We start from the raw sequence: 13,859 nt of genomic DNA, 5'->3' as shown, positions 1-13,859 counted from the left end.
GAAGTGTGGCCAGGGTGGTTAAATTTTAATCGATTAATAAACATATTTTAGAATTTTAAAGTTATTTTGTACTTTGTACAGTTAGGACAAATTCCACCAGAAGGTCTATGGTGTGCTTGTGTACATACATTAATTGGTCGCTTTCTGGTCTTGAGTTAATATATAGGTATATGAATATTAACCAGTATGAGAGCCAATTCAGTGTTACCCATGCAATTTTATGTAGCTGTTTTTACTTTCTTTAACATAACCTGAGAAATGACAGACCCATGGTACATAAAAATAGGAAAAAATGCAAAGATCCAAGGTCCACTTTAATTTAGGACCTTGTTACTAGTAAACTGTAGGCATAAAAATCTGACCAGCACCATATGTCCTTTATTAGAGGAAAAATATAAGTGAGAGAGGTGACTTCTGAATCCAAAATGTATCAGTCCTAAAATGTATGTATGCTCCTCTCAATAAGCTTAAGTTTTCTGTTTTAATATATAAGTGTTTGGATTAGAAAGGGAATCAACTTGTTAAAATGGCAAAATATTGGTAAGTAATTGTAATGAGTATTTATAAGACCTCTGGATGAATGGGAACTCTTAGATTACTACTGTACTTTGCTCGAGAAAAAAGGAGTTAAATATATTACTTTCTTGGCAAGTTATCTGCATATTTTTTAAACTATGAAGATTAAAATTTGGAAGTAACCTATAATGCACTATTGACAAATGCAAACTTTCCTCACTCATACACTTTCAGGAAGATAATTTTCCTTTATTTTGCCAGTGCAACCTTCCCTTTGTATCTATCCAGAGACCTTCCACTCCCCCTCCCCCCCCAATCAAATATAATCTGTTTTCAAAGCTCTTCAAAGCATACTCCGGTTCTTCTTGTTAGCTGTTATTCTCTAATGTAATATTGGTTTCCACCCCCAGTTAACCCATGATAATGATGTCACCCACCTGTTATATTTTCAGACAAGCATTTTAAGCATTGTTAGGATTTCTGCCCCCCTCCCCCCATCCCATGCTACTCCAGGCTCAGGAGAAGCAGCCTATAAACATTCATTAATTCATCCTCTTTCAAACCTGTGCTTAAAATTCTCATTTTCCATGGTGACTACAGAAGTAATGGCAAGTTTCAAGTGTGTTGAACCCTTGATCTTTCATGACTAAAGCTGTCTCATTGTTTCCTTATTCTCCCATCCTTGTCTGCATACATCCATTTTAGGATTATAGAAGAGTAGGGGCCAGAAGGACTTGACGAGGTCATATAGTCAAGCCCCCTGCTGAAGACCAGGTGATCCCTGATTAAATCATCCCAGCCAAGTCTCTGTCTAACTTGCTTTTGAAAATTAGCAGTGATGGAGATTCCACAACTTCTCTAGGTAGCCTGATCCAGGCTTTAACCATTCTCATAGTAAGGAAGTTTCTCCTAATCACCAGTTTAAATTTCCCTTGCTGCAGTTTGAGGCTGATGGTGCTAGTCCTAAAAGTGCAGCCACAGCCAGATGCCAGAGGGAGGGAATGTCAGAGAAGGCTTATTCTGCCACTTGTCCTGGGCACAGAGTGAGAGGCAGCAGTTGGGGTGGGCAGACCCCTCTGGGGGCAGAGGGTAGAATTATGCTGTTTCCTACCCACACCTAAGGGGCCTTGTTGGCTGACACATGGCATTGCTCCAACCTGCTCACTGGAATGGTGAGGGGGGAGTGACTGTGTTGGGGACAGCAGTCCCTGTCGTGGTTTCCCAGAGCATGTGCCCCTTCCCAGCAGGGAAATGTCCACCTCACAGCATGGACCCCTGCTAGGAAGAGGTTTGCACTTCACACGGTGACAGGGGTTATTGCCCCAACAAAGATCCTGTCCCTTCGCTACTCTAGTGGCTGGGTGGGGTGTGGCTAGAAGCCGGTTGGCAGGGTCCCTTAGGTGGAGGGGCAAGGTGGGAGTTATTTCCCTCTCCCTCTGGCATCCAGTGGAGGGGGCAGGAGAGGGCTCATTCCACTGCTTGCCCCAAGCAGGGAGTGAGTAGGGTAGTGGGGGTAATAACCGCCCCCTCTGCCTCAGGGGGTCAAGCTGGCTGCTGTTTGGCCACACCTGGCTCTGCCACTGCAGCAGTGAGGTGGGAGTGCCCAGTGGGCCCCAGCTCGGGTCCCTATAGGTGGGACTGGGAAAGGGGAATTAAACACCATTGCTGGCCAGTTCAGTCCAGGCTACTGCCTGGACTGGCATGCTCCCCACCCCCAGCACAACTTCCCTGCAGCTGAGGGCATGCTCTAGCAACCCCCAGCTCCTGGCATGAACAACTCTGCAGGCATGTGCCTGCATTTCCTCAGTCCAGAAGGAATGTCTGTGCTGTTGCAAACTGATTCAATCTAGGCAGGTTAGACTAACCTGCAAAAGTTGAATCAATTCAGCCTTCAGCTTTTTTAATTTCTGTTCTTAGCCCTAGATGTTAAAATAATATATAAAAAGTAATTGCATCTGAAGAATACTACAGCAAGAACTTTAACTATGTGGAGTTCATTTTTAACACTTTTATAGAACAATTCATCATGTCTGGTTATGTTATGCTTAGAAACAAGTAGAATGTTAGGAGTATTTACAATATTATTTGACCTTTTGTTATTATAAAGCAATGAAAGAAACATTTCTGTATTCATTCCTTCTCTGTTTTTCCTTCACAGATAAGTGTACTTAGTGGAATTGCTGTTGCCAGTATGTATCATTCCATATCTGAAACCAGTCATCCCTTGCAGGCAGAGGAACAAGAAATAGGCATTGATCCCTTGCAGAGTTACTTAAATAAGCCTGATGAAGGTGAGTTTTGTACTTCTGTACTTTGTGCTTGGAAATCTTACATAAGTGTCTCATGATAGCTATGCCTGTCATAATTTGTTTACTTCTCTCAATGAAGTTGAGCAGGGCAACTTAAAAAAGCATTTCACAAAGTGTGTGTACAGCACTCTGACACTAATGAAAACCACAAAAAGTCGACTTTCAGTTAGACTGAAACATTAGCCAAATGTTTAATGTGCTGTCATTCTTTTTTAATCATAAACCAAACAGTGACTTCTAAGAATATTGAAATGCAACATGGCTTTTTGTTGCAACTTTTTCAAAGATGGGCTTTTTTTGGCTGTTTGCATTGCTTTAAGATTTTTTTTTTTTCCTTCTTCCCTATGGTAAAACTATTTTTTAAATTATTTTTATGCCAATAAAGACTTATTTTCCCCATGTCCTTTTCATTTTGAACAGTTAATGTTACCTTAAATAAGAACTTGAGACCTGAGATTGAATAGACAGGATTTAACATGGAAATTACTCTGTAACCTAAGATCAATTAAAGGCAGTATTCAAACTACCTGTATGAACAGTGAGAACAAATTGCTTGACTAATGCAAGTACTTGTCTGTGTTACTTGTCCTTTTTACTTATTTGCTAGTAGTGACAATATAGTTGGTTAGAAGGAAGTGATAAGCTTAACAAGATGCTTGAAACCTCATCCTTGTCATGAAAACATTTCTCAAGTACTCAGTTATATACAATGACACCTTAACTACCTGTAATTTTCCAGTCAATGAACCCATGTACCAGGAGTGCACAATAAAAAATTTATTTTAAATTACAGAGTTGAAACAACTTTGTCATATTCCTGAGTGCCTCACCCAAATCAACCATTCTCCGTTTGTGCATTTAGGTATAAATCTTCTAGATGATAATGTATATTAAAAGGAAAAAATGTAAATTTTTGCTTAAATCCAGTTTCAGTTACTTTCATTTTATAAATAACTTAAATGTTGCTCTATAACACGTGCATGCAACTTCATTGTTCCATTTTTTTTCCTTGATTACATTGTGAAGCATTTTCAAGGTAAGAAAACCAGAACGGATATCTTAAGGAAAGCATTTTTTAAAACGGGTTGTAAATACTGTAATTTTTCTAGGTGACTTTCTCTTCTTTTAGATTTGATATCTAAAAGGTAATGAGCTGTCTTAGTTTGATAAAGCAAATACATTTTCTGTATACATTTTCAGAAATTTGGGAATAATGGTTTGTAAAAAATCTCTCAACAAAAATGCTTCCACATTTAAATATTTGTGATTTACATTGGGTTGGTTTCTAGTGAACACTAATAAACAAGAAGCTTGCAATTTTGTAATTTTTTAAGAAAAGAATCTGTATATTTCTCTCAGCTCTGTTTCGAGACAAATCAAAATTTTTACCCTGTTACAAAAACACTTTTAATTAATTTTACCCTTTATTGTGCCCAGGAGTGATTAGTTACCTTGACTGAAAAGGCTTTTCATTTTTTATCCTAACCTTAACATTTCTATGACATACAAAGTTATTAGTATTGAATTGATGTTTAAAAGTGCCATTAATTCATTTACCCCAAATGTTCATTAACAATGTAAATGTATGCTGATGTTCTATGAGACAAGGAAGTGACTAATGACTCTTCGCACTAACAACACTTAAAATGAATAGAAACTTTAGATAGCTAATCTTGAAGTAATCAAGACCCTCATTCAGCTTGGCATCTCTGTATGCTCTAAAACAGCTGTCAACTGTTAAAAATATATACACAACACACACATACGCACATGCAAAGATAAGGATATGTAAATACATGGTTCCCCAAGTCATAAAGGTTACCAACTATGGTACATTTTTTACGTTCAATCTATGTAAATATTTTATATAAAGCATCTATTTCATCTTCATAGTGTGTTTTACTGTGAAACACATACTGCATTTTAATTTGGTACCATATGTATCCAGCATCAATCTTTGACGTTTTATTTAATTTTAAGTATTTTTAGGGGTGGGGGAGGTGTGATCTTGGATATCAAAGCATGCACTTTTCTTTGCTCACCCAATCTCACTCAGAAGTTAATTTTAAGGAGGCAAGCATTGCTTCCAAAGTAAGCATTTGGACTCCTAGAATGTGTCAGATAGTGAATGGAGACTTCTAACAAAACATTACCGTTCATCCAGATTGCCATTTTTTCATTAAAATGTCTGTATTCCTCCCCTCAACCAGAAATGTTTTTACAGTAATATAGATGTATGTCATATCTGTATAATATGTGAATGTATCATATGTACCCTTGTTTTCAAAGGAAGAATTGAAAGTTTTGCTTAAAAATACCAGAGTACCTTTTGGTGTGACACAAGCTTGACACTTTCCTGAATAGGTAGAAGGTGTTTTAATATAGTAGAAAAAATATAGCATCTCATGAATGGAAAGTGTCACCAGATGAATTTAGAATAGGAATTAATCAAGAAATAGCGTTGTGAGGTTTAGTTATTCCAATGGTTAATTGTCCTCCGAAAAATACTTTGAGATTTCATCTTAGAAATCAACCAGAAATTATGGACTTGATACATGATTCACTTTGTGAAACTTTATGGCTATTATTATATAAGGGACCAAACTAGATGACTAGTAGTACCTACAGGTCCTGAAATCTATGAAACAAATAATTTTTCAATGAAAGTCTAAATTATCCTACAAATACATTCTGTCCTCAGGTGTAATTATCCACATGTCACTTTTTGAACACATTTTTTATCACTGATTTATATGTTGTACTGCTAATAGATCCCAAAATGGAGAAACGATTTCTCCATTTGCTGTTGTACTGCTTTACTATATTACTGGTTATCAATATTATAGTTAACATAAATGTATATGCTCAGTTATAATGGAAAACGAACCCAGGTATATGGCTTACACAATACTATGTATAAGATTAATAAAAAAAAATGTATCACTAAAGAACTTTTTTAGGCATCTTTGTTGGATGTTATAGAAATTGACAAAAGGTGCATCATAGCTTTTAGAGATGCCCTGTAGAATATTACGAAATATCAGGCCATCTGTGTTGTTCTTTGGAGCTGTGATACATGGTTAGAGTATTGTCTTAGAGGCTAAATGGTAGAAGTTCTCATAGAGATGAGACAAATACAAATAAGGCAGATCATTAGTGAATGTATTTTTACCATTTATAGCTCAGCAATTAAAAAACCAAAAGAAAAGAAACCAGGTTTGAGAAAATGCAAGAAATATTAAATTTGGGGCATGATGTATATAAAATATATTTTATATAGTCACCTTGCTGTATTTTTAATTTGAGGGGAGAAAAGTAAGCCATAAAAAATCATAAGGATAGGATGTTGGGGCCTTCAGTCATAATAAAATGTATTGAGTGCATGCTTATTAACAAGTTACAATATTCAAGGCATGAATAAACCAGTAAAAGGAAAGGTTTATTGTTGGTTTGGTTTTTAAAAGAGCTGTAGGATCTTTAGGTGATTATACTACTACTACTACTACTACTACTACTACTACTACTTTGTAGAAATCTTGATTCTCATATATAGGGATCTACTCTATTTGTGATTTGTTTTTCACAGAAAAGGAAAAAAAGTGATTTCTGCAAACCTCATGAAAATGGCAATTAATATGATTTTGGAACAGAATTGTTAGTAAAAAACATACTAAAAATAAAACACTGGCTAATGGGAGTCAGCAGTCCTCAGGGCCACTGCAGCCCAGCCTCACAGCGCATCAGGGGGAGGGAGGGAGCTGCCAACATGAATGGTGGCAGCAAAGATGGTGGCTTCCCCCATCCCTCACTGCTAATTGGCCAAGAGGACCATGCATTGTCTGCCAATCAGTGGCAAGAAAAATATATACAGATGTAGAAGTGCTTCGTCAATCATCTCTATCACTTTAGTGAAACAGCTGGAATCTGTTCTTTCTTGACCTGGTGTTTGTTGAATAAGTAGAAGTATGCATCTCACTATGTTCACTATGGACCTCATGGCCAGACCTATCCCCTCCCAGCAAGGGTTCCTAGCTGCAAGGCAGGAGCTGGCACCCCACAGTGCAGCAGAAACCAGTCCAGCCTGCCCTTCCAGGAAGGACCTGGCTCAGCCTCTCCTTACCTGCAGGACAGCAGAATGTAGCCCAGTTTCCCTTCCCCTGACCAGTACTGGTCACCAGACCCCTTCCACAAGCAATGACCCAGCCCACCCCATCACACCCCAGGCATCAAGAGCTGGCCAACCCCCCCCACCCGTCACTGGTACCAGCATGACCTGGTCCTGCCCCATCCCAGCCTGCCCCCTATGGCCCAGAAGCCAGCCCAGGCCCAGGTCCCCTCACCAGCACAGCCCCCTCCAGTGCTGTCAGACCTCTCCTGTCCCAAGCTGTAGGGAGCTCAGCTGCAGCTTTCCCTCCCCGGTGCAGCCCAGCCGGCCCATTCTGTCCCATTATCATGTGGCGGCTTCCCCATATGCTGCTGCGCTTCCCCCTTCCTGCGCCAGCTGGTCCCAAAAGGCAGGAGGCTCTACTGCCACTTCTGGCCAGCGCTGACCCAGTGGGAAGCCAGCTTCAGCTGCACGTTGCTCCAGATGGGACAGGCCCAGCCAGGTTGGCACTGGCCAGGAAAAACAGCGTGCATCTGAAGCCGGCTTCCCATATGCTGCTGGGGACCAGACGAGCCTGGCCGAAGCAGCAGGGGCTCAACTGCACTTTCCCCTGACCTGCACTGGTCAGTCCTGAGCAGCACACGGCTCTGCCGCCACTTCTGCTGGCCAGTGCCAACCCGGCTGGGTTTGTCCCGTCACCAGCAGCACATGGGAAGCCTGATTTAGCCTCATGCTGCTCCGGATGGGACGAGCCCAGGCGGGTCAGCACCGGCCAGAAAAAGCGGCATGCAGCTGAAGCCAGCTTCCCACATGCTACTGGGGGCGGTACAAAGCCAGCTGGGTCTGCACCAGCCAGCAGAAGCAGCAGAGCTGTGTGCCACTCAGGATGGGATGAGCCCAGCCAGAGCGGCAGATGCTCAGCTGCACTTGCCCCCTACCTGGCCAGGCTCCCCCCTACCCAGCCAGGCTTCTCCCATCCCCAGCAGCATGTGGGAAGCTGGCTTCAGCTGCGTGCCGTTTTTCCTGGCCAGTGCCGACCCGGCTGGGCCCTTCCTATCCAGAGCAGCATGTGGCTGAAGCTGTCTTTCCACATGCTGCTGGGAACAGGACGAACCCAGCTGGGTTGCTGCCGGCCAGCAGAAACAGTGGAGTCCTGCACTGCTCAGGACTGACCAGCGCAGGTAGGGGACAAGTGCAGCTGAGCCCCTGCCGTTCCGGGCAGGCTCGTCCCTTCCAAAGCGGCACACAGCTCTGCCACCACCTCTCCTCCCTGGAGAGGGAGAACTGCTGCTGGAGGCTTTTAGAGAGGGAGCCGCCATTACCTGGGTTTTGAAGGGGCTCTGCGGACCGGAGGGAAGTGCTTGGTGGGCCAGATCCGGTCCATGGGCTGTATTTTGCCCACCCCGATGTAAACTCGCAATGAATTCAGTTTCACTCCTTTTTAAAGGACAAGAATCTAGAATCTAGAACATTTCTTCCCCAAGAATCAAAGTGTGTTTAGGTCATGCTCTTTCAATAGGAGCGCATATACTTTGGAGATATTGTTTACCCTATCATTTTCAAAGATAAATTAAAAAAAAAAAAAACCTTGTTAGGAGAAAAGCCTGTGTAGAAAACTATTTTAACTTAAAATGTAGAGGTGATGAAGCACATTATATGTAAAAACTCAAGGAAGCAGGCTGAAAGTCTTCCTCACAATACAGAACCTCAGTTCTACTCTTGCCAATCCTTGAACTTTTCACAGTTACGCAGTCTAAGAGTTTCATTGATCCGTTTACTCATCTAGCATGAAAATGCCTTCTCTGTATCCTGTCTTTTGCAGTGTATGCTTTTTCTCATCCCGTATTTAAGGAACTGGGTTGATTGCATACCTCCGGGAGATGCAATAAGAATGAGCGTTCTGGAGCTGCTTATATATGTCTGGTTCCTTCTTTCACCAGATCTTAAATGAATCGTCTGTTTCAGGCTTTCAAACCTAAAGATAATTTATCTGAGTTACTTCCTAAGTGTGATCTTCTGTATGACAGAACAACTTAACATCACATTACTTCAGAGATACTTTTCTAAATGTCTTTTTAATATTTGGAGGGAAAAAACTAGGGCTTGGGGTCTGACACTCTAAATCTAAAAGGTCAAATGTTAGATTCAAACTTTTATTTTTATAAAGTTTTTAATCTTCAAGCATAGCTGTCTTGTTCTGGTGATTTATTCCAATTTATGTTAAAATAAAAACCCTATCATTGCCTCTGTTGCAAAGCAGTATATATGGGCATGTGTTACCTTTCTACTTTTCCCATTTTTGAAACTTCCTTGTGGTCTAGTGTTTTTTTTTTTTTCATTCCAGGAACCTATTAGAATAATTTTCTCTCAAGTATAGAATATTTGAAATGCATTTGCACCCTGTCAGAGGAAATCTGGGTTTATTAAACTTTCCCCTTTTTCTCCAGCAAAGACTTAGACCTGAGAGAAAAGAAACTTCAGAATTTGTGTTCTTTTGCATCTGATTTTTCATACATCTAACAGTTTTTGTTTTTTCCCAAGTTCTTGAGGTTTAAATTGCGAAGCAGCAGTAAAACTCAGGGTAGCTTTAACCATTTCAGAGCTATGATGTATTTGTAATCTAGCGTATATCAGTTGTCATATGGCACTGAACATTTTGAAGAATATAGTAGACTGTATTCCTTCATTAATGTAATGGGGAAGTTGATCCTCTGAGGACAAACTGGAACAGTATATTTAATGCTCTTCAATTTAATTTGCTCAATATCACAATTAATACAATTAAGGTCACTTGAAATGAAACTATTAACGAATTGGGTAATTTACTTTAACAATGTCAGTGTGTTCTCACAATTACATTTGCTTTAATTAGTGTACAAGCTATTACTTAATAGCATTCTTCACATAGAAAATTGTAATATGCTCTTTGTTCCTAATAAAACGAAAGGAGAAACTTTTAATGGGTTATGGATGTTTTTTTAAGGAGTTGTTGGTGAGAGAATAAAAGATTGAGATGGCTGGAAAGACAAAAGTAGCTACTGTAAGATGTGGCCAAATTGAATGCAGTCAAAGACTGTTCAGCTGCTCATTTTGTACTTAACACTCCATACTTTTTGATCCTCAGTATTGCTAAGGTAAAGTAAGAATCAACCTTAGATAGAAAGAACATGTATACCTGAATTTTTATCATAGGCTGTTAACTGTGCTTTCATTGTCTATTTGGTATTACCTGTGATCTAGGCTGCTGGGAAAGCAGTACTACATCAGATTGGACCATTTGCATGATCACAAAGTGGCTAGTTCAAGACAGTCCTAGACAAAGCAGAGGTCGGTTATAATGGTCTCTTATTCAAATCTACCTAAACCAGGAGTGGACAGTCTATGGGATGTGTGCAACAGATGGCATGCAACAAATCAGGAAAAGAAAAGATGGCTCGGAAGCAGGGAGCAGAAAGCAGAGCATCAAATTTGGCAGGGGAAGTAACATTCTCATAGACTCTTCTTGGACTCTGAGGCCACGTCCAGACAAGCCCACAAGTGCCTCTTGCCACATCTAAAAGCAATTTGAGATGCAGCAAGAGGCACATGGGGAAACAAAAAAAAAAACCAAACCATTTTCAATATGGGCGGAAAAATTTGATACCTGGATATCCGGGGCAGGGCATAGTCCCCAAATGTGCCCTGAGGTAACCCGGGAGCCCATCCTCTAGAGGGATGGGATGCTTGGGTTTCTGGCCAGAGTGTCTCTATGGTGGTCCTGCTGCCCCAGCACATGGGGTATGAACCCTTAGCATGCTGGGGCAAGCAGAAACATGGCAAAGATCCCACGTGACCAGGACCTGGATACTGTCATGGGTAGCTAGGGATGTTGGGGTGGGGGGTTTATAGGTGTTGATGTATGTGAGAAGTGGTGGAGAGATGGGTGCAGCATGAGGAGTGGCGGGGGGATTTGGAAGTGGGGAATGGTGTGGGGGAGGTGCTGTCTATGGGTGGGCCTGTGGAGGGGCTTGAGAGGGGGCTGCTGCATGCCTGCCCACCACCTGCCTGCCGCGGCATTGGCAGCAGCAGACAGCGTGGCTGTGGCCTGGCTGCAGGCACAGCCATCAGCAATGCAGCATGGCTTTGTCCATGCTGAATGGACCCGGCCCAGACTGCTAGCGCACAGCTAATACTATAAAAGCCTTAGTCTGTCTGTCTCTCTCCATAACACTTTAGTTGCACTCTGGGTGGTTGTCTTGGCAGCCAATCAGAGTGCTCTGCCAAGACGCGTGCTCTTTGGAGCCAGGGGCTGGAGCAGCCCCCCCTCCCAACAACAGCTGTCAGGGAGGGAGAGGCAGCGAGGAAGGGGAGTGGGAAGAGGCAGAAGGCTTACTGGTGGCAGCGTGTGGCCACCTGCCAACTGCAGCTGCCTGCTGCTGCCAGTGCAGCCCCCTGCCTACCACCTCTGACCAGTGCTGGCCACCATCCACTACTGCTGCCACTATGCAAGCCCCCCTCCCCCTCCATTCCTGGGAGGTGGCAGCAGCAGCGTAGGGTTGAATGGAAGGAGTGTACGGACCCACACCCGAAGTAACAGGGGGGAACCAGACTGAAACGATGCAGGGGAGCGGGCCCAGACCCAAAGGGTCGGGGGGGGGGGAACGAGCTGGGGCCTGAACTGGCAGGCAGGGAAGGGAGGGAGCGGGTCCAGACCTGAGGCAGAGCAGCAGGGAAGAGAGAGAAGCTGGACATGTGGACATGACCAAAGGTGGGGAGCGCGACTCAGGCCTCTGTCCCCGCCCACCCCCCATCATGCTTGATGGGCAATTTGTTTGTGTGTGGTATATATATAGATATAAATAGATGGAGAGAGAGAGATTATGTATAGATATCTATATAGTGGTCTTTTTTTTAATTGTGGAAGAACATGGATTTTTGGGATATTTTAATGAGTGAATTTGGACTTCTTTTATCAGTGATTTTACAGTTTTTAAATAGGAAACACCAGAATTCCTGGTAGCGAGGCAAGTGGCAGGACCCAGGCAGAGGTGCCTGCTCAGGGCTGGCACCTGGGACCCAGCTGGAGGTGGCTGACCTCCTGGCCACTTGGGGCCAGGAGGACATGCTTTGACTGAGAACGTCTTCTAGGCAATAGGTGCTGAGATGGCAGGGTGACAGCATACAGTCCCCATCCGGGTCTGGCAGGTGCAGAGCTCTGGGGCCAGACTGCTGCAATGGGTAGAGCAGGCTGGGCAATTATTTTGGGCAGATGGCCACTTACTGAGTTTTGGCAAGCTATCGAGGTCTGCATGATAGGCAGCCAAAGGCAGATAAATATTTAATTTTTAAAATTTTTTAGGGGTCCTGCGTTCTGGATAGAATGGCATGGTGGGCCGCATCTGGCCCCCGGGCCGCATTCTGCCCACTCCTGGGGCAGAGGGTGCAGGGAACTCTTGGTTAGGGCTGCTGCAGCAATCCAGTTGGCACAAGGTGCTAGTGTCCCCAGATACCAGTTGGCTGGGCTCCAGAAGGTCCTGAGAGTGAGTAGCCTTGAGTTGCTTGATACGGCAGCTTTTTATACTGCTGGGACCAACACAGGTGCTGGCCCCAGGCTCTAGCTCCCTTGGCTTCAGATCTGGGAGGAGCTGGGTAGGGTTATTTTGCCCCAGGTAACACAACTTGCCCTGTGCTGAAGTTCATGTCCAGACATGTGCGCCGAGGCAAAAATCTCTGATTCAAATTTGTGCTGTTCCCATTTGAGCTACTGCAAGTGCATGTGCCTGCATGTGTGGATGTGCCCTGAGTGGGTGTGCTGAGATTCATCCACATGGGGGACACATGAAATTTTGAGTCTGTCTACACTGTCTCTATGCTGGGCCCTGGAGCACTGCCTTCAAGCATGGCTTGTCTGCTCACTCTCACTGTGAAATAAGATCTTGGAGCCTACTGAGAGTAGGCCTGGGCGTATCTCTTATAGGCACATTCTTAGGGCTGCTCTAAGACGGCTATAGTACTTCACTTTCAGGACTGGCCATCTGTGGGCATGCTTTCAGGTGTGCACCTTGATACAGCATGACCCAACATGGTATGGAGATGAACATATATTCACTGTTAATGCATAAGCCCCAATACAGTTTCCACTGTTGGACACCTACCACCTTGACCTATTGTACTTTTCCAGTGTTCTCCTAAACTTATCTTTGTTTTGACTAGGCTGCACTTAGGTTCCACCATGCTGAAGCTGTTTGTCCGAGTAATGTGCAGCAGCATCTGTTTTCTTTTTGATTGCTTGAGCTCCTTTTGGCCCTGTGGGCAGGTTGAGCAGTGTGGGGAGGGTCTATGGGCAAGGTCAGGCCCTGTATAATGGGATTGGGCCCTGGTGCCTGGTCCTGCCCCCACCCAGCCCTGCATTCCGGAACTAGTGCAGCAGGGCTGGGTCTCCCCATGGGTCCAGAAATTTGGCAGCATAGAAGTAGACTACTTCCCTGCCACCAAGTTTCCAGACCCATAAGGATCTTTATAGGCTGGATGACATAACACCAGGGTCCGTATCTGGACTGCAGGTGAGGGGTTGAGCCCCCCTATTGTAACATTCTGCCTGGTTGCTAGGCATGGAAATGACACAGGGCCTGGCTACCTTAGGACAACGTGACTTCCCAAAAGATTATTCGTGTCCTTCTCAGAGCTGCCTGTGTGGGAATTCTGAATTTTACCTCTTCAGGGGCACTTAATATTTAAATAAAACAGACACTAAGAATTTTTAGGAGTTCCAGAAATGAGTAACTGAAGAAATGTACATATCTAGACAAAATAGTGAATGCTTACAAGCAGTACCCAGCCTCACTTTTCTCTCTACCCTTGAGTGGTCAGAGACTTCCAAGTAGCTTAGGAAGCCACCTCCTGCCTGTGGTATCACTGAATTCTGGAGATTCCCTCATCTTGTTCATCTC

At 43.4% G+C, this 13,859-nt stretch overlaps 1 protein-coding gene across 2 annotated transcripts in view; it reads left to right on the top strand.

The window, feature by feature from the left end:
• TBC1D5 (TBC1 domain family member 5) overlaps window positions 1–13,859 on the top strand; it is a 475,698-nt gene that overhangs the window by 181,019 nt on the left and 280,820 nt on the right. For both annotated transcript variants that reach the window (XM_019535723.1, XM_019535731.1), the window contains exon 3: window positions 2,675–2,807. In XM_019535723.1, the coding sequence (XP_019391268.1) occupies window positions 2,708–2,807 (100 nt within the window). In that variant the 5' untranslated portion in view covers window positions 2,675–2,707. The remainder of the gene's footprint in view (window positions 1–2,674; window positions 2,808–13,859) is intronic.

Source organism: Crocodylus porosus, unplaced genomic scaffold (assembly GCF_001723895.1).
Source record: "Crocodylus porosus isolate Cpor-Errol unplaced genomic scaffold, CroPor_comp1, whole genome shotgun sequence".
Lineage (NCBI taxonomy): Eukaryota > Metazoa > Chordata > Crocodylia > Crocodylidae > Crocodylus > Crocodylus porosus.
This window is presented reverse-complemented; position numbering and strand designations above follow the sequence as displayed.